This window comes from Rosa rugosa, chromosome 1, assembly GCF_958449725.1.
Source record: "Rosa rugosa chromosome 1, drRosRugo1.1, whole genome shotgun sequence".
NCBI classification, from domain to species: domain Eukaryota; kingdom Viridiplantae; phylum Streptophyta; class Magnoliopsida; order Rosales; family Rosaceae; genus Rosa; species Rosa rugosa.
This window is the reverse complement of record NC_084820.1, coordinates 48,202,794-48,223,337: the sequence shown is the minus strand read 5'-3', so window position 1 is coordinate 48,223,337 and position 20,544 is coordinate 48,202,794. Positions and strand designations below refer to the sequence as shown.

Sequence of the window (20,544 nt, the reverse complement as noted above, 5' to 3'; positions counted from 1 at the left end):
CTCTCTCTCTCTCTCTCTCTCTCTCTCCTGTTCTGTTTCCACATGATAAGCATTATCAATTCAGTTTATGTTGTTATTATTATTATTATTATTATTTTAATAATCTGAATGAGTTTCTTGGTAATTTTTTTTGTTTGGTTGGAATCTGTTGTAGGACGATTTGGAAATTTGCTATTTGTAATACTTGTGCAATTTTTTTTCTCACTTGGCTATATGATTGTTAGTCACATATTCTAGTTTGGCTATGGCTTGTATTTACTGCAGAAAAATGTTAGATTGTAAGCAAATTGCATGCGAGAGTTTGCAAATTGAAAAATAGCATTTGATTATGTCTGAATGGAAAACTTTCTGAAGTTGGACAAAATTGAACATTCTAAGTAATTTTGATATCTCTAGGCAGACTGATAAGGTACTAGCATGTTAGATTTCATGCTTCTATAGAATGTTAAAAGTATGTGAATTCACCTTTCTACTCGTAGTTCCAGTAATTTTGTTGCTCATGTCTATCTTAATTACACTTGGTAAGTAAGAAATTTATCACAATCATTTGTATTTTCGATAAACATGCCTAAGGGTTAGTTAGAAACTTAGAATATTAGAAAAGCTAGATGTGCCAATTTTAGTTTTAGAAAATACATTTTGGAGGTCAATTTTTAGTGCCTTTGAGATGATTTTGCTTCATTGCATTAGAATGAATTTGGTTTTCATTGAGGGTCACCTATCAAGCATAATTGTATACATTTATGCAAATCTTGTCATGTAGCTGACTCTCTCACTATCATCTGTGAACTAACATGGAATTGAATAGCCAGTTAAGTTGAAGCTTAACCATGGTTATTGAACATGGAGGCAAAAAACTTACATGTTTGCTTTTTTTTTTTTGCCTCAGAAAAAATTAGAAGTACTGCTGGCCTCACTAGAGCTCTTCCTAGTCTGCTGATGAATGCAGAGTTAATCTTATATCTTTCCACCCATTGTCCCACTTAAGCTCCCTGAGTTAGGACATCATGTCGATACAACTAGTGTCTGTCTTTTGCAGCCCAGAGAAGTTGTAAAACTCTAAGCCAGATGAAGAAAAACAGTTGTGAACAAATTGTTGCTTAATGCTAGGATTCTAAGAGTAAACAAAAGAGCGGAGATACTGACTTACCTGTCACGTCCAACATTATCCTTCTAATCTGTCATGCAATTAAAAAGGATGAAGGACCATTATCAGTAAACTTTGAAGTTTTATCGCTAAATTGGTCAGGCATGTCTCCCTCACTGCTGCTGCATTCCCTCTCAAGTCTTAATATAAAAAAATAAAAAAAGCTTCAATTTCATTTGTGGTCTGACTAGTTTCATCTCTTAATCTATGTACTATTTGTATCCAGCATTCTTTGAAGTTGGCATATCGAGTAGTGACTAGTAGAAGCAGAGGAATGTAACATTGATGCAAATGGTGTATATATTGCAAGTAAATTGAAAAAGAATGCATGCATAATCGTCCATCGAAATTCTGTCACTTTCTGCAAGTAATGAGTTAATTTGATGAATGATTCTGACTTACTGCTTTATGAAAATTAAAATGGATGTGCCTTTGCAGACTGTTGAGCTACAAGTGTGTTAGCATTATACCGTAGATGGAATGTTGAAAGTACAGGATTCACCATCTTGCTGATATTTGATGGAAATATGTGCCTATATCTGTCTTCGTTCTTCGTTAGGCCTAGCAATTAGTGTGTTGTGTGGATGTCTTGATAAAAAAAATGCTTGAGGAGACATTTTGAGGTCAATTGAAGTTCCTTTTGTGGAGGAACTTGGATCTTGGAACACTAGAAAAGTCAAGGCTCCTCAATTCTTAGTTTTAGAGGAGACATTTTGAGGTTAATTGAAGTTCCTTTGGAGGATTGTGCTTGAAACAGGATTTCACGGAGTGGTTCCTCCCATCAACTGTAGTAGCATAGATACGCTGTGCACTATTGATAGAGAAATTGATAGTGCTGACTTTATGCTCCACCGTTGTTTTTGCCTCAGCATAAATCTATTATTCTTGCATAACATTACTAGAGCAGTCCCTCTATTCCCCATCTTTTAAATTGATGAATGGCATTTAGGGTAAGCTGCTTTTATCACAGCAATGGAAATTGCATAAGTTTTACTATATTTAAGTACAGGTTTTTATTTTGATTTATTAGATCTCACGGCCTTTAGGGCTTTACATATCATTGCTGACTGTGCTTCAGAAATTCCTGCATAAACGACTAACAAGTTCTCTGGGTGTGAATAAACTTAGATTTCAATTTTCCTTGCTCATTATACCTCTTGCCTGGTTTGTGAAATAGAAATTCAATGAATGGGAAGATGAAGCTTATACTATGATCAAAAGTCAGAACTTGCAGTTTAAAAACTTCATAATTTCTAATTCAAACAAAATGGTTCTTTTCAATGGATTCCCCACAAAAAGAAGTACAAAAAAGGAAAAACCGCTGGCCTTACTAAAGCTCTCCCTAGACTGTCAAGCAGTGCAGAGTCAGCTTAGCCATATATATACTTCTCCATCCATTCCTACCGAAGCCCTTTACGAAGTCATGCTCGAGCCTTCCATACTGATGATATGTCAGCTACAGCTTCTCCAACTGTGAGATAGACACCATTTATTCCGAATGACTCCAAAGTCTTTGATTGTTGTAGCTTTTCCATCACACTTCCAACAGGATTTGCCAACACAAGCTAGGGTAGTCAACAACACCAGTACCAAGATAAGAAAAATGTCTTCCCAAAATTCGCCAGAAATTCACTACTGAAGGCAATTTCATTAAACCCTTACCTGAAGCGATCTTTTCTCCAGAATCTTTCTGAGTTCGGACAATGTGTCAATACCACTAGTGTCTATGGCCGTCACAGCTGAGATAATATGTAAAACCGTCAGTCTAATGCAGAAAAACATTTGCAATGGCACTTTTACTTAATGTTATGGTAAAGATAGGTGAAAGAATTCATGAAATGTCCTACCTGTCATGTCTAATATTACACATTTTAATGTGCCCTCATTGTTTGCTTTTATCCTCTCTTCTTCTTCGCGAACCCATCTTAGTATCCTGTAGTAGCAGAATCCGCAAGTTAGAAAACCATGGCCAGAAGTTTCTCATAAATACACCATTTCTTAGTGTCGAAGTGTTTCTTAAAAGTTAAAACCATCTGATACAACCAATCTTTCACATTTAACCCCCATTTGCTAATAACATGAGAGACTTGTTGTATACAACTGTTATAGGGAAGAGTTTCTTGTAAAAGGGGAGTGAAGTAAAACTAACCTTTCTTGTAGGTAAGTTGAATTTGCAAAGTAGAAGGGTGCCTCGATAGCTAGAACAAGAAATGAAGGAATCCTTAAAGCTTCTCTGTATCTACTGAGATTCTGGTATATTTGTGTTCCTGGAATATTCCCCATAGCCAAGGTGTTTGGCCTGGTGACATGAAGAAGGATCTTGAAAACTGATACTGCAACCTGAATGTAAAGATAAGTTGTTAGAGATTGATGATAGAGAAATATCATTTAGAAAAGGAGAACCCAGTTTAGGAATTTTATTTTTTTCTACAAGAAGATTGAAGCTTTGTGAATCCTGTAACTAAATTTTTAGCTTCATTGTCTTGCTTTCTAATCTTAATAACATGGTCAATGAAAAGACAACAGAAAACTTAAGATTAGGAAATCTTACTGCAATTGCGAGACCAGTTGGGACAGAGATGAAAAGAACGCCAAAGAAGGAGCATAAACAGGTCATGCAGTCGAGTTTGTCAACTTTCCACAAGTTATATGCAGCTTGATAATCAATTAGTCCACTCACAGCCGTTAAGATTATGGTAGCTAAGATAACATTGGGGGTGTAATAGAACAGTGGCATTAGAAACAGAAGAGTTATAAGCACAGCTGCAGCCATAATAATGTTTGAAACAACTGTTTTTGCTCCAGCATTGTAGTTCACTGCAGATCTAGAGAATGAACCTGAAAGTAAAGAATGTATTTTTAGTTATTGCATCTAACCAGCGCATTTGCATTGGTTTAGGGTAGTCTAAGTATCACATTGTAGGATCAATCTTTACCTGTGGTAACATAACATGAAGAACAAGAACCACAAATGTTCATGAGCCCGATTGCCATCATTTCTTTGTTTCCATCCACTTGGTAGTTTTTCAGAGATGCAAATGTTCTTCCTACTGCAATTCCTTCCTATAATATAAAAACAATGCTTGTATAATAGCTGTAGGTGTATAATACTTCATAAGAGTCGATAATTAATGAGAAGCTCTTGCATACAACAGTTGCATATAACCCCTAAACATCACATAATTGATCGAATGATCAGCATGTGCAGGTTTAGCGGATGTATGCCGTGCTTTTTCTAGAAAAATGTACCAAACTAAAAGAGAAAGGGTTAATCTTCAAGGTGACTTACGGTCAGAGACAAGATCCCAGTGATAAGGCCAGTTTTCATAGCAAGAGCAAGGTAAGGGCCATTGAAGTACAGCATGTTTGATGAAGGTGGATTAAGACCCTTTGGCAAATGACCAATCTGTTACATAATCCTTCAACTTTAGAGAAGTAATTTAACAAGAATCTTCCATACATCACCAAATTTAGACGTTAGTTCTTACAAAGGAAATACGAGGATTCTTTGAACGGAGGAGGAAGACTATGAGTGTGGAAACAATAACTGATGTTAATGGAGCTGCTGCTGCAACCCAGAAGAGTTTTGGGTTTCTTTTGCTCTGTTCAAAACAAGAAAAACAAACGTTTCAACATATTATAACTTGGAAGAAATTGACACATACTTGTAAGTGATGGTGTTGAAAGTATAGAAAGACACTTACAATATGCCTGGTTGTGAATAGAAACAGCAGGAAGCTGAAGCCCATCACAATTGTTTGCCATGACCACTGCACATCAGAAAGAAATATTACAAACCCAGCTCTACCATCAGTAACTTTTCTGTTGGAAGCACAGTAGACTTTCATTAATATTCTTACCAGTAAGTGCTTCTTACTTTCTTAGCCCCCAAAACACCATGTATTTTCAACCGATTACCGACCATTGCTAAAAGAGTTTATCAAACTTAGACTACCTCCCGAGTCCCGACAATATAAAACTCTAGCTTTATACAATCGGAGATTAACTTGAGATTGGACTGAACTATCAACCAATACATTAAACAAAGTTACGTCTCTGTATCGAATTAATCTACTTCGTACTTGTCAAAAGTACTTCTTAGCAGACAGACACATGAAATGACCTTAAATTCTTCAGCTGTTGGAAACATGAAGTAAAGCAAGTGGGAGATTCTCTTATTATAAATTAAAAAAAGGTTAACACCTGTTTGGTTATGATAAAGCGTCGTCTAGATACCTTCCAGTTTTATACGTATACTTGGAACCTTTTGATCACTATGAGAAAGTAACCTCTAGAAAATAGCAAAGCAATCTTTTTCTCAGAGCATTAGTAACAGTAGCAACGACATTCTTCCCAATAGTACCTTTCATGATTTTATTCCATGATTTTGCTTGTACCCAAAAGTCTTAGTCTTTTTGTCCTTAAGAAATGAAGAACAAATTGCTAGATCTTGCTCAAGGAACTTAATTACCTCTCCTCTGTTGCTGAAAACTGACGCCATGACTGGAATAAATTGCATTTTGGTGGTGAAGTGGACGATCCCAAGCAACCCTTTCAACTGTTGCAAGGACACAATGACTGCTGCACCGGCCATAAATCCAACTAGAGTTGCCTTTGACAGAAAATCAATTATGAAGCCTAGTCTGTAACAAGATATCCAATCAATCAGTTAGGAACTCTTTTTTCAACAATAGATATTAAACTTTTTTTTTAAAATAAGGCGGAAAAAAAATTAGTACCCAAATAACATTTTATAAAATGGATCCACATATTTTGTATTAGAGGGTTTATAGCCCTAGAAAGATACTTTTTTTTTTTTTTTTTTGACTTTGTCAAGAGGAACCCAAAGGCTTCCTAGACGGCTAGACCCAAGATAAACCCCTTCGGCGCATGTGAAATGCTCCAACTGTGCATTGCAACACAGTGCCTCGCCACTTTGACAGCTTCGGGGTTCAAACCTAGGTTGGGGAGCACACCCAACTAGGCAAGAACCACTAGGCCACTTGCAGTGGTTCCTAGAAAGATACTTTATGTTAAGAGATCCACATATTTTGTATTATGTTTTTGACGCTCAGCTCAACGCACTAAAACACTTGTTCTCTGTAAATTAGTGGACTTTACATATTTTGCACAAGAGTGGAACACATCAAGCTCGGAGAATCAAAGAATCGTTTTTTACTTTGATTTAAAAAGGGTATAAAATCTATGAAAATTACTAACATCCTCTAAATATTTTTTGTCCGGTAAAAGTAATGATTAATAATATCAGAATGTTGTTACTATCAGTTTTTCTCCAAGTAATTTATTACCTTAGGAAACCCAGAGAAGCCTGGAACAGACCAGCAAAACATGTAGCTGTGAAGGCCAACTTGAGATAAAGAATTGGCTCTTCAGTACTAGAGACAGCCTCACTTAACATTGATCCCATGACTAATGATGCTATTGAAACTGGACCAACAGCGAGATGCCTTGAACTCCCAAGCAGTGAATATATCAGTGGAGGCACAAAACTTGAGTCTGCATAGAAAATCCAATTAAAATTTAAGTGTTCATGGTAATTAATTGTTAGATTTATGATCTAAAATGGGACTTGAGTTCAGGTATTGGTACTAACATAGCCCAACTATTGGTGGCAAACTTGCAAGCTTTGCATAACTGATACCCTGCAAAAATTAAGAAACAAGTTCAATCAGATCACCAAAAACCTGAGTTGTCTTAAAGTTGTAATTGTTTAGGAGACTACCACTATAGGATTATATACCATATTTTATTCCTAGCAGAACATGACCATATGGTTCACATGACAGTTAAAAGACAAGCATTTATATCTAAATGATGATGAATTGAAATTGCATAATCCCCCTTTTGGATTTTTATAAAAACCATAGCCACCTTTCTTTTTTTCTTAATCAAAAGCCATGCAATAACTGCAGAGCACCAAAAATCTGGCTTGTTTGAACCCAATAAATGACAATACAGAATTTGCATATATACCTGAGGAATTGCAAGGCTAGCAATAGTGAGGCCAGAGATGACATCAGACTTCAAAAGCTGAACATTGTATTCAGGACCCCATTGGAAGATTGGGAAGAAGAATTGAAGAGCCAGAAGCAGTTTTGTGAACCAAGTTTGGTTCTTGAATCTATGAAGTGGGTTTTCAGGGAAAAAGATCTCACCAAGCCTATGCTTGAGTTTCTGCAAGGTGCTCTGTTTTGGTGGCAAACAAACCCTGTGAATTTCAGGGGGTGGCATTGCCTCTAAATCTATATCTGATGGGATTCTCACGGTGGTGGTTTGATGATGATCATGGTGGCATGGAAGGTCCTCAACTCTGTTTGAGTTGACACCCATGTCTGATTCTGATCTTCACACTTAAGATCGGACTCTCTCCTCTCCCTCACTAATGCAGAATGAGCACCCTGTTGGAATAAAATGACAGTATGGATTTGTATTTATAGTGATTTTGAAGGAAGTGGGGGTGGCAAGTGTCTGGAAGGCAGTTATCATGCAGTTGTTCTTTTCCTATTAAGGGGTTGTTTGGTCCATTTGTATTCAAAGCTTCTTCTTCTTTTTTCTTTTTCTTTTTTTCAATGATATATTTTTTTTCTTTTCTTTTTTATAAGTTAAAGAAACTTTTCTTTAAACTTAAGAATCAACCTAAATCATAAAAAGGGGAACATCAAAGTCTTTTTCAAAGTGGTCCTTGGTTAATGAATCCATGGCGGTTGTGGGGGTTTAGTCGGTTTACCACGACAATTTCTTGCTTCAATTTTCATCAAAATAAATGTTATTTCGAATTTCTTTGTAAAAGTTTCTTTTTATTACTATATTAGTTTCCAAAACAAGATTTTTTCGTGTTTACTATAATTTTTTTTAAATTTATTACACATTCCACATCTATATTATTATTAAGAGAACCCGTTTTGTTAGCCAAAGTGGACGTGAAAATACACAAAGACCCCCATACCATATATTATTTTTAAATAATTTCTAATATTTGAAGGGTACTATAGTAAATAATAAAATACTGGTAAACAGTTAAAAGAAAAAAAATGTTCCCACTAACTTCCCACTTCCCTATTATGCAGATAACTTCCTACTACCCTCATCTGCAGACAACTCCCCATCTTTTTCTAACTTCAATAATTACCAAGACATAAATATTACAAAAAGAAACTTTAAAACAAAAAATCTTTTTTACATATGCATAGCATATGTGGGCAAGACTAGTATTAAATAAATACAACCAAGAGGTCTAGGTAGCATCTCATGTCTCTCTCTATGGAAAACCCTAGCCGCAAGTGCCGCAAGTGAGTCTTTCTCAAAACTCTTCTCACTCATCCGGTGACGCGTCCTATGGACGTTGTTACCGGACGGGTAGGCTTAATGTCGCCGTTTATCTGCAAGTAGTGGCGTTGGGCCTTTGGTCGATAGGTTTTGGGGTTGAGGGTTTGCATGGTTTTTGGCCGACAAAGGCTTGGTAGGAGGACTGGAATGGCAACGACTGGTCGGAGTTGGTCGGAGGAGCCGTATGGGAACGCGGTAGAGGGGGTGGCTGGATCGATCTGGTTTGCAGGGTCTGTGGGTGGTTGGTAGAGTGGGGTTGCTTTGATCTATGGTGGTTATGCTGGGCGGACTCTAATCGGATGAGATCTAACCTCTGATCCGGTCTGGTCCGATGTCTGGCCGGGGATGGGAAATTCTAGTTTAGGGGTGATGGCTGGTTCGATCCTAATCTGGCTTAAGGGGGATGGGTGTGGCGGTAGTGTGCTTGTTCGTGACTCCGATGTGGCGACGACGATCTGGTGGGGGAGGTGGTGTGACGGCAATGGCCTCCTGCTCTCTTGGATAGATCTTAGGCCTGTGTCATGACTTTGGGCCGAGGCTCTACTGTAATGGGCCTGATGTGGGCTGAAGTTGAGGTTGGGTCTCAAGTTTTGGTCCCAGCCTTACATTTTATTTCTTTATGTTTTTGTTTATTTATGTTGTTTAGTTTTATTGCATTTTATGCGAGCAATAAGTCCCTACATTAGTTGTGTAGGGCTAGTTGGGCTATATGCATGTGTGTGCACTCAGAGTGCCTTGTCTACTCTAGGTAGGCAGCGAGTTCCTTACTTTGTTAAATGGTCGTTATCGCCTAGTGGCAGGGTGAAGCTGAGTGTCGTCGGATCTATTCTCTGGCAGCAACATAGCAAGAAAGTTGTGTTTATAGTAATTATGCTACGTTGTAATCGGGTTACATATCGAGTTATATTTCCGTTATGTCACTGCTATATCAAAGTAAATGGAGTAGCCAGTAGAGCACTCTTTGCTAGTTGGTGCTTGTTAGAATACATGTCTTCTGTAGAGATTCCTGATATTATTTCGGGACATACTCTAGATGCTTATTGTATTAAGAAGTTTAGGCTCAATGTCTCCCCCTGTATTATGCAGTTTCATTAATCAAGGCTTGAGGCGCACCAGCCCTTTATTAAAAAAAATAATAATACAACCAAACAATAAAACTTGCAATAAATGAAATTCTAATTGATGGAGTTGTAAATTCCATTATTTCAAAATTTCTTAACAATTTATAATTGTCTCATACTCTCATCCAAACACAGTGTTATAGGAATGTCTGATGCATAAATGAATTATGTATTCTTAATAGAGTATCACTATATGTGACTTTAACTAAATCTTTTTTACAATTGGTTAAGGAGTACTAATTTATGTTCTCTAACCAATCGTCCACACTAATTGATACAAAAGTTGGGGCAATTGAGGGGTGCCAATTTCCCCTTCTGGGTTCCGACCTTTTTTTCTGTGCACTTTTTCTTCGTTCATTTTCTCTCTACTTTAAAATGTATATTTACTCACTTTACTTTTGACTTCACATGCATTAAATTCAACAATCAACAATATATAACTTTTTTTTTCTTTCTCTATACTTTTGTATATTTTCTTCATTCATTTCACTAGTTTGCACTCTATTGTAAAACTGACAACCCTAGAAAGTGAGTGCGCGCTAGTGAGTTTTGCATCAGTTTCCTTCCCCGTCCGGCAGCACGTCCTTGGGACGTCGTCGTCGGACGGGTCTGTCAGGTGGTGGACACGAGTGTGGCCTCTTGGCAAGGACAAAGATGTGGTTGAAATGCTGGGATGTCGGCCGCTTGGGAGCCAGATCGGAGCCGTTCGGTTTCCATGGAGGTTGTGGGGGATGATAGGGATACCAAGCGGTACCGATGACTACGGGTGGAGCAGTTTCGGGTCCCAAGACACGGCGGCATGGAGTTCAGGAGGGGGTGAGTCGGATTTGTCAGTTCGACATCCCAGATCTCTTCTGGATCCGGTTTGGGTGAGGTTTGCACAGGCTTGGATGTCTGAAGATTGGGTGCACGGTGGCGTGTTGGTGATTTTGTCGACAAACGGGGGCCGTGATGGGCCGGTGATGGCATGGGTTTCGTCGACAAGCAGGCGCTGTGATGCGCCGGTAATATCAAAGCAGGCCGGACGTCCTGGTGGTGCAAGTGTGCAACGGTGGAGTTGGCGGCGGGGTCGTGTGATTGGTGGTTGGCACTATTCTTTCTTGGTCACCCACGGCTTGGGCTGTTCGGATTTGGGCTGATGGTGTTTAGACTATGTCTTTAGGCCAGGTCAATTAGTCAAACCCGGCTGGTGTTTTTTTCTAGCTATTTTATTATGTTAGTTATAAGTTGTCTTTTATTTTCAATAAGTACCTACCAAGTTCAGGTAAGGGTAATCGGTTGTTGGGCGGTGGATGTGGATGGCAATCGGTTGTTGAGCGGTGGGTGTGGCGGCCTGCTGGGACGAAAGGGGGTTGGGCCGGGTTTAATGTTTATTGGGCCCTTGTTGGTGGGCAGTTTTTAGGTTTTGGTTTCTTTTGTTTTGTTTTTCAGCAATAGGTCATTTTTAAGGTTTTGTTTTAAGTTTTAGCTATTGGGTCGGGTGCACTACAATTTTTGGTATAGACAATATTCTCTTCGCCGGTCGAGAGGTCGTTCCTGTTCTGGAGTTGGGTCAGCAGCGGTGGCGAAAATGTCTGGCGGTGACATACTGGCATAGACAATCATCCTTGGCCTTCTAGTGGGTTGTTCCTATCTGATTTCGGGTCCGAGGTGATGGCGATTTGGAGCATTTGTGGATTGACGGTGTTGACATTAGGGTGGCAATGGTATTAGGGTTTCATTTAGTCTCAGGTCTGGCGGTCCAGCATTTCAATTTGGTCGGGTTCGAAGTCACAACGAGTGTAGACTTGGTCGATCAAAGGCAGGTCAGGAGGACTCTGGGTGGCGAGTTAGTGTTGACAAAGTTGTGTGTCATGGATTCACTGCTCCTGCGCATATTGTCTTTGCCTTTTAATTGTTGTGTAAGTTTTAGTCTGTAGTTGAGTCGGGGTCTTTTTGACTCCATCAGTCAGTCATTTTGGAGTTCCAGTGTGAAGTCCAGTGGTCATCTCTGTGTATGAGATGTTGCCAAAACTCATTGTATCCAGTTCATTATTAATGAAGTTTCTTCTTGATCAAAAAAAAAGTTTGCACTCTATTGTGACATAAGCATTCAACAATCTAAAGATGCATGTTGAAATCAAGAATAGTACAATGAAAGTTGAAGCTAAACCATCCTAATTTAACAATTAGTCATATTTTCTGGTAAACAAATAAGTTAGTCATATTCTTCATAAACTTGGCACTAAATTGTATATGTCAGCTATTAAGAGAATGCTCATAACAGAGAGTACTTCGACAATACATATTACATAAATTGAGGTTTTCAAATATTAATTTTAGAAAGAAAAAAAATTAACCTAACTGTTAAACAACATAGATATGCTCTATCTGATACGTGAATTCTTATAACAGAAGTTCACACTTTTTTGGTTTTTAATATGATGCACTCACAATCTACTATCATTTGGTTTAGTGGCATTAGTGCTTACTTTCTAAGTTGCAGGTCTTCGAGTATGACTCACAGACTAGTTATTATACATTCTTAGTTATAATATTATCAGTCAGTCCCGCTCAGGTGGTCAATTGTGCTCAACTGTCTGGATTTAGCTAGCTATAAAGAAATAATAAGGAGGGTGTGTGATTCACTGTTCATTTGTCGGCTTAGTAACAGTTGCGGTTCGAGCCGAGCCGATCACCAAATTAGTTCATCGTGTGTTACTATTCTACTCACATGGGACACCACTCAATCTACTGGAGAGATATAAAACAACTATTAGAAATCATTGAAAAAATAAAATTAAGTATTCATCGAAATTCCGTCGAATCCAAAATCATGAATTAGAGGGTTGAGAGTGAAAAATTACTTTCATTTTTTTTTTCCTATGGTTAATTAGAAGAATAGTGAGTTCATGTTGTTCCGTTGCCCGACTTATTCAACAAATCAACGGTGTGTGCAGACTGCAGACACTTTTTTCGCAATCAATATTCGACCCGAAGAGTCTTCATGTGGTCACTGTTAAGGCTTTGGGATGCTCAAGGCACAAAGAAACAGAGAAATTAAGGCTGCAGTCAGTTAATTAACTTTGCAACTTAATGTGATCGAATTGATTGGATACCTTAGGGCAAGCAATCACTTCCCCCCCACCAAGTACTATAGTAGTATATTGACCAAAACATTGTTGTATGTGTTTCTTTGTATTGACCCTAGCTTGGAGTTTCATATATATGGATTCGATGAAAAGCTCCAGTACTTGCTTTGTAGGATTGAACTAGCGAGATGGAGCAGTTGGCACAATTTCTTTGACCAAATGATTCGATTACCTAGTTAGACACTTAGACCTACCAGATCGAAGCCAAACCATATCCTACACCAGATATAAAGTGAATGTGCACACTTCAAAAAACACGAAAAATGCAGGCATCTTCCTTTACGTCATTATGCAAGGCAATTTAATTGTTGATTGAAACTGTGAGTTCTTGAGTTAATTTTTTTTTAATTCATTCATGTGAATAATTTAGTTAAATTACTTTTATTCATCTAAACTAAACTAGGCACAATATGGTTAAATTTATTGTTTGGTCACCTTTATGATCAAACTATCAAAGTATTAGCTTTTTCTCCCATTTCCTTGGATTTTGTTTTTCTTTTTGTTTTGTCTTGGAAATGGGTGGTGTTGTGTGGTGTTTTAGGTTGAACCGGGAGGCAACAGCCTAGAGGGGGGGGGGGGGGGGGGGGGTGGGGGTGTTGTGTGGTGTTGTCGGGCTTGTTTCAAGTTAGTTTGGTTGGGCTAGACGCGGCTTCGATGACATGTGACGGCTTGAAGACAATCGATGGAATTCTACCTGTTTCGATCTAATGCTGGATTGCTGGATATTGTTGATGAAAAATTAAAGTGGACTCCCTGACTACTGCTATATACATATGTTGTCATGGGTCCAAATGATGTTATGGTATAATATGATTGTTATGTAGCACGATTCTAGCTCCAATTTTCTTCTTCTTGATTTGTTCGATTGAAGTAGTAATACACTAATACCTAACATTGTTATGTAGCACAATGTTAGGTATTACTACTTAGATAAATGATATTTTTGTTCACAATATGAGTTTCAGTCCTTTATCATCTCTCAGGCCCTTAAAATGAAACAACTATATATAAGGGTCTTTGACCCAAAGCACTAAAATTGGCCAAAAGTATCTCACTTTATTCCCAATCACCCTTTTTAAAGCAAAATGACAGTTTTGCCTTTAAATTAATTACACATGCTGCCACAATCCTCTCTCTCTCTCTCTCCCTCCCCCTCCCCCCACGATCTGCTATCTCACCCCTGATCTCCACCGCCAGCGCCGCGTCAATCAAATTCAATGGCGAGTTATTGCCGAGATTCCAAACCCGATTGTTCATGTACATGCCCGGCAACGGAGCTCCACGTCAATCAAAATCTCCGGCGATGGAATCGGACCGCTCGTCACGAACGCCGTCGAGAAGGTGATGCACTACCAGTCTACTTCGAGAAGTAAGATGTCATCGGCGACATACCGAGGGGTGCCAAAGGAGGTGATCGAGTTGATCAGGAAGAAAAAGGTATGCCTGAAAGGCGGGCTGGCGGCAGCGTTAGCTCGCTGAACATGCAACTCCGGCAGCGATCGTGGGATCTGACTCGGGCGATAACGCCAGAATCAGACCTTGCAAGGCGTTAATGGCTACGAGCTTCCGAGTTTCTGAGCAACGATGTGGGATCCGACCTGGGAAGCAGGTGTGGGTGCCCATAGCATTTTCTGGGTGCCCTTTTTTTTTTTTTTTGTAAACTGTGGGCAGAAGTCCGATAAGGAAAGAAAAAAAAAATGTCTACTGGGGGGCAATAGACGTTTTGAATTAATGTAATCTCCTCGTTTTTTTCTTTAATCAAAGTTTTATTTGTCTAATTTTAGGAAGATTAGTTCTCATTCCGGCGACTGAAAGTTCTATTAGGGGTTAATAGAGGTCAATTGGGGGCAATACAGTTTTATTCAGGGGGCAATAAACCTCTCCGGCCCCATATGAGATCTAAAACAACCTCTTTGAAGACTTTCGGTGAGGTTTCATAAACCTCAATTGCCCCCCAATAGACGTCTATTATTGGGGGGCAATAAACATTTTCAGTGACTTATGAGATCTCCGACGACCTCTTTGGGGACCTCCGGGGAGGTTTTCAGAGAAGTCTGGTGGGCGGCGGTCGGTGACCGGATTCCGGATGTCAGTGACCAGAGTCTTGGGACCGATGACCAGAATCCGGCTAAAGTTGGCCGGAATTTGGCCACCGGTGACCAGGCCCAGGCGAAGTCTCCTATGGTTTCTCTCTCTCTCTCTCTCTCTCTCTTTCTATAAGTAACAAAGGGGTGAGGGTAAAATAGTCTAAAAAAAAAAATTTAATGAAGTATTAGGGAAGACTTCCTTAGAATGTTTTGGGTAAAAGGGAATTAAAAAAAACTTAATGGGGTAAAGTGAAAAAAAAATCCCTAAAAATGAGGTAAATGGACAAAATCCCTATATATAATTTGTTCTTTTTGAAATGAAGACATAAAGTGTATGGCTTAAAATTAAGGAAAATGATTTGTGGCCTCAATCTTAGGTGTCATGTCATGTCATCTACACAAATCACCTATTTGTCAAATCATGTCATGTAATTCTTAAGAAAAAGACCATCTTATCCTTCCAAAATCTAATGACTCTAAATTATTTTGGCTTTCTTCTAAAAAAAAAAAAAATTGGATTTCTTTCATTTTTTTTTTCATTACTCTCATGCTTAGATTTAAACAATAATTTTTTTTTTGAATAAACAATAATTTTTTTTTTCTTCAATCAAGAGTAGAAAAAATTTCATGTAATTCAGTCAATAGATTTGCACGTACATTCGATTAATAGATTTGTATAACGCATGTATATGAATTCAACCTTTGTTGGGTTCCTGCAAATTTTGAAAATATAATGTGAAAAATGATTGTATTTATTCTTTTGTTCATTGTTTTCTCTTTATGTAGCTAGGGTTTAAACGTTAGATCTGAATTTATTATTTTTTGTTTGTCTTTCCCTTATATTCAGATCATAGATGTTAATTAATGGCTGCTAACGTGTAATTTTTTCTTACCTCTTAATTTAGACATAAGTATTTCCCAAATTCAATTTACTAATGTTATATTTTTGTGGATGAAATTAATCAATATTTGGAAAGAAAAGTTAACGTCTATTTCTTGACACATAATTCAATATATTAATGCCATTTGGGAAGAAAAATTACAGGAAAGAATTTAATTAAATGAAGAAAAATATTGATCAAATAATCTATAGACATATCTCTTAAATTAATATATAATTAATAGCTGATATTTTTTTTTCACCAAATTAAATTCATTAATGTAATTGATTCACCCCCTAACATCTAAATAGAAATGTGAAAGGGTAAAGTTGGTGTTGAAATAGTATGATGTGGCAAGATATATTATATGGAATTGAAAATAAATTTTTATTTAGTTACATGGCATGACACCTAGGATTTGAGGCCACAAATCTTAGGCCTCATTGAGGCCACAAATCTTAGGCCTCATTGAGGCCCCATATCATTGCCCTTAAATTAATCAAACCCCGCAACTAATGGTAGATCGATTATCAGTGTTAGGTTAAACTTTAGGATGTTAATTAATGAGTACATTTGAGATGGTAAATCTAAGTGCCTAACTAATTAGCTCAAAAGAGCGCATGCCGGCCGGTATGATACAGTTGAATCCCACCAATTCCTGGGTACCATTTGGACTATCGCGTCAAAAAAGTTGTTAAAAAAAATGATACCATGACCTCGACAATAATTCCATCACTAATTTGAATGGTTAAGACATGATCTTTTTGTTTGAATAATATTGCCAATTTGTATATCTAGCCATATGATATCGTAAAAGGGGTATAGATAAAGTGGCTTTTTCTAAGTGCTTAATTGAAAATTATGGTCCTGGTAGAATAACAGAAATAGTATACTTGAAGGAGCTTATCAAGATACACATGTATGGTACTGTAATTTATTCCTGGGGATCTAGAAATTAGTGTGGAGAAGAAACATCCGTCTTTGATTGGTATTTTTTTTTTGCGTGCCTTTAATTTGGCAATCGGTGCATTATGAAATTGTTTTGATGTGGAAGATTACTGTCTTCATGATTCTTTTCACAAAGAAAAGAGGAGACGAAAGATTCTATATATAATTCTTAAAGCTAAACTCAAAATCTAAATTGAAATTAAGCGTTAATTAGTATCGGTCTAAAAAAATATTTCATTCACACAAAAAGAAAAACATGACACATGACAGCTCTGATTTTCTTTTTATTTATCATTTGTGTGCATGGGTATGAACTGCAACTCCTAGCTCTTTACTTCATGACTTAATTAGCATGATCTTCCTCATATAGTAAACCATACAAAGAAAAACAAATTTGAATGCAAGTTGTCTGGATTAGCCGTTATTCCTCGACTCAAAAGTTTAAATTCTTTAAGATCGATCATCCGCTCTCTTATAAAATATAGTTGTCGATTTACTGTTGCTCTCGGAAACAAAACTGGCCATGCGGTTAGTTTAACATTGTAATTCCATCTTCTAGCTAAGATCCTTGCACAGAGCGGAATCCCCACGAGTCAAAAGTTTCAGCTGTTGAACGTGCTGTGATTTGGCCTCCCACAAGATAATATCTTGAACCACTAGCTAGTATTATAGAAATTTCTAAGGCCAGGGCCAGAGAGAATACTCTTGACTTGCAGCACACGTATCTCCAATAATATACGCAATAAAAGAGCAGAGATTCTATTGCAGAAGAAGGACGGAGACAATTGCTTATACGCGGCGATAGGAAGACGCATTTCATTGCTTGTTTGAGATTGCAGAAAGTTGAGCTATATGGCCGGTCAATTCTTGTTGGTGCATGTCCACAATTGATGGACCAGTTTAATTATATCGCATTTTCCTTCTTAGCTAGGGCCTAATTCTTTCTGATTTTTCCTTTTTAGATATAGAAGAATATTCTGGTTTGTTGGATTTGAAGAACTAGATCTGATAGGGTACACATGGACTCATGGAGTGCCATGCATCACTGTGAACTAGTTCACGATTGCAGGAGAGCACTTGTGGTTGTGGTCAGTTTCTACGGTTGTGGTTGCAACACCTCATTAATTCATTCAATCAAACCCCAGTTGGTTTTATTTGCCTGACAGGAACTTATTCTTCTTTTTCTGGAAAGAAAATTGAAAACAAATAATTGACAGTCTGGTCGGTACGTACGTACTTTGCTAGCTAGCTAGAGCAAGCAAGCAAGGAATGATACATTTTTGCTTTGGACATATTCAAAATGAGCAGAAAGACCACAACATTTATCACACTTTTAATTTGGTCTGTCTATCGATCTAGCTAGTAGGTCTGTCATTCAATAGCACTTCATCTTCAAAGCAGTTATTTTATAAACTAAACATTTAAACTCAAATTAAATACAAGAACGTATATTATGCAAAACGAGGGTTGGGTTCGGACTATCTAGAGCTACACGCAATTCCTTTCATCATTTTGAAATGAATGCATATCCAAACGATATGACTTTGCACTTGTATACATAGGCAAAATTATTAAAGGATGAAATATGTGGTGCTTTATAATTTTAAAAGTGATTGTTGGAATTAAGATTTGAATTTGGCTTTTCATACTCAAAATAAATATTTTTAACCAAACAGTTACAGAAAAACTTCATTAATGAAAGCTAGCTAGGTAATCAGCTCATATCATGGCATGTATATATAACCCTGATCAGGAAGTACTATAGAGACTTTGCATTTGAATATGAATTGCACAAAACACGTTTCCTAGACCTAACTGCTGGCTCCAAAAGTGAGTTGAGTGCCAATATTTCAGATATAGCCAAGATACTTCAGTGGATTTTAACTACCAATGCGCAACTGATCGAAAGGGAAAGCTGAAAGCTCCACCAAATTATTTAATACCAAACTTAATTATCAACATATGTATGATCATTCTTATTGCATATATGTTAGTGCTCGATCGCCTAGGATCGATCTAGACCTATTCCACTGGATGAGTATAAAGATATATGTATCATTTGCAAGCTACAAGAATTAAATAAGTACTGAAAAGCGTCTTGAAAGCCCAAAGCACCCATTTGGGAAACCATTATTAATTAAAGACCTATGCACACTTTCAAACTCCATTAAGAACGTACTTCATGACGATCCTATGTTAATTTGTTGCAAACTGAGAGAAACATATATTTAGCGCATAATATAGAGGTTAATTTTCTACATATATAGTAGCTATAATTCAAGGCAGTTTATAGTTGAATTTGCACTCGAATACTTAGTAGATCATACATATACTGATCGACTTATTCCGACAACATATATAACATGTCGAATAAACAATGTCGATGTCATTTGGAAACGAATAGTTTCAGTAGAATTGAAATATCGAATAAAAGAAACATAATCCCACCAACTAATTCCGAAACATACTTCGGAACATGTACCCTATGATAAACTTCGATCACATGTAGCTAGGTTTTTCAGGGGTAAGTAGACTAACTAATTTCACGTTTGTAATTTGCTCGATATACCTATCCACAATACCATGCACTTTCTTTCAAGGTAGCTATAGGCTATAGTTGAATGTCAATGTCATTCATGAGGATCCAATGCAGCAAGAATGCCCTAATACTACATGCAGTTCCCACGGCTGGTTTATCAATCAAGTCTCTGTGGGCGTTCATCAATCAGTTCAAAAACCCGTGTGTAATCTAGTACATTAAAACAGAAGAAGCTGCATGCTGGCTAGCTCTGGTCCTCTGTACCGAGTGTCTGAGTCCTCCATTAATGACCAAAACTTAAGTCGGGTTCGTCTGCCAATGTTGATAAAATTAAAAGCATTATGAAAAGGAACATAGGGCTGTGAATGTTGGCAAATGCACTTCTATTGGTTCAGATTGGGAGAGCATTGAGTACTTTGAGAAGGGGAATGAGTGCAGAGGTTTATCCTTGGAATATACCATCGGCACATTCTGAATTCTCATCTCTTTCACAAAGTCACAAACACCTTTTGGTGTCCTTTCATGGCTATAATCATTCTCGGCTCGACTACTGGTTTTAATTTCATGAAACTTCTTTCGAGTTGTTGTTTCTTTAAGTACTCATGTGGATATGGTCCCTCCCTCCACCAAGTCAACTGGGGTGGACAATATTGAAGCGTTCATTTGATCGATCAAGCTAGCTTAGCTTCTCTGCTTGTGCTTCTGCGCATTAGTTTTCTACCGTAAATATTTGTAGTGGTTGAGGCACTACTATTCTAGAACCTGATTCAAGCTAGCTAGAGCCTAGAGGGCTTTAAGGCTATACTAATCTGCATACTAGAGGGCTTTAAGGCTATACTAATCTGCCATATATAGACCAGTTATGATTGCGCGATATCGGTTGAATCAAATTCTTGCTAGCTAGGGTTTCAAGCACGGATTAGTGGATTGTTAAGTAGTCGGAAACAGGTTTTTTTTTTTTTTTGGTAATGTAGTCGGAAACAGTTTGAATATCTTTCTAGCTAATTCTTGCATTCTGTTCTTGTGCTGGTCGACTTGAAAGATGTAAATCCTAGGGCCGAGAATGTGTTTGTCCGCGTGCCATTTCCTTTTATGAAGTCCGTATAACTACATGCAACTGTTGTATACAACTTTCCTTTAACTAGTGACATGCATGTGGAGGTAGATTGAATATGAGAGAAAAGTTGTATACAACGATTCGATGGTCTTTATTCATATGGGTCAAAGACGTAACTGACAAGGGTGTTTATCACTAATAAACCCTAGCTAGGGGTCAGGGACAAAAGTAGTTGAGGAATGATTATATGTTAGAGTTCTGATGAAGAATGAAATATATCATCATA

The 20,544-nt window shown here is 37.7% G+C and overlaps 1 protein-coding gene across 1 annotated transcript; it reads right to left on the bottom strand.

Annotated features, from left to right (window-relative positions):
- Positions 1–2,332: 2,332 nt before the first annotated feature.
- LOC133725180 (probable sulfate transporter 3.4) lies at positions 2,333–7,582 on the bottom strand. The gene is made up of 13 exons (XM_062152322.1): positions 7,142–7,582; positions 6,762–6,810; positions 6,457–6,664; positions 5,619–5,790; positions 4,852–4,917; positions 4,636–4,749; positions 4,437–4,553; positions 4,084–4,210; positions 3,699–3,985; positions 3,297–3,487; positions 2,995–3,080; positions 2,810–2,886; positions 2,333–2,712 (listed from the first exon to the last, which is right to left on the bottom strand). The coding sequence occupies exons 1-13, from the start codon at positions 7,496–7,498 to the stop codon at positions 2,569–2,571; spliced, it is 1,995 nt and encodes a 664-aa protein (XP_062008306.1). The 5' UTR covers positions 7,499–7,582; the 3' UTR covers positions 2,333–2,568.
- Positions 7,583–20,544: the final 12,962 nt, after the last annotated feature.

Bases quoted from the DNA above. Each gene is read 5' to 3' on its own strand.
- LOC133725180 (XM_062152322.1), bottom strand. From the start codon at position 7,498: ATGGGTGTCAACTCAAACAGAGTTGAGGACCTTCCATGCCACCATGAT. The intron at 3,081-3,296 runs GTTAGTTTTACT...CTGCTACTACAG, and splicing joins TCAACTTACCTACAAGAAAG to GATACTAAGATGGGTTCGCG. The intron at 2,713-2,809 runs GTAAGGGTTTAA...TGACTACCCTAG, and splicing joins TGGAGAAAAGATCGCTTCAG to CTTGTGTTGGCAAATCCTGT.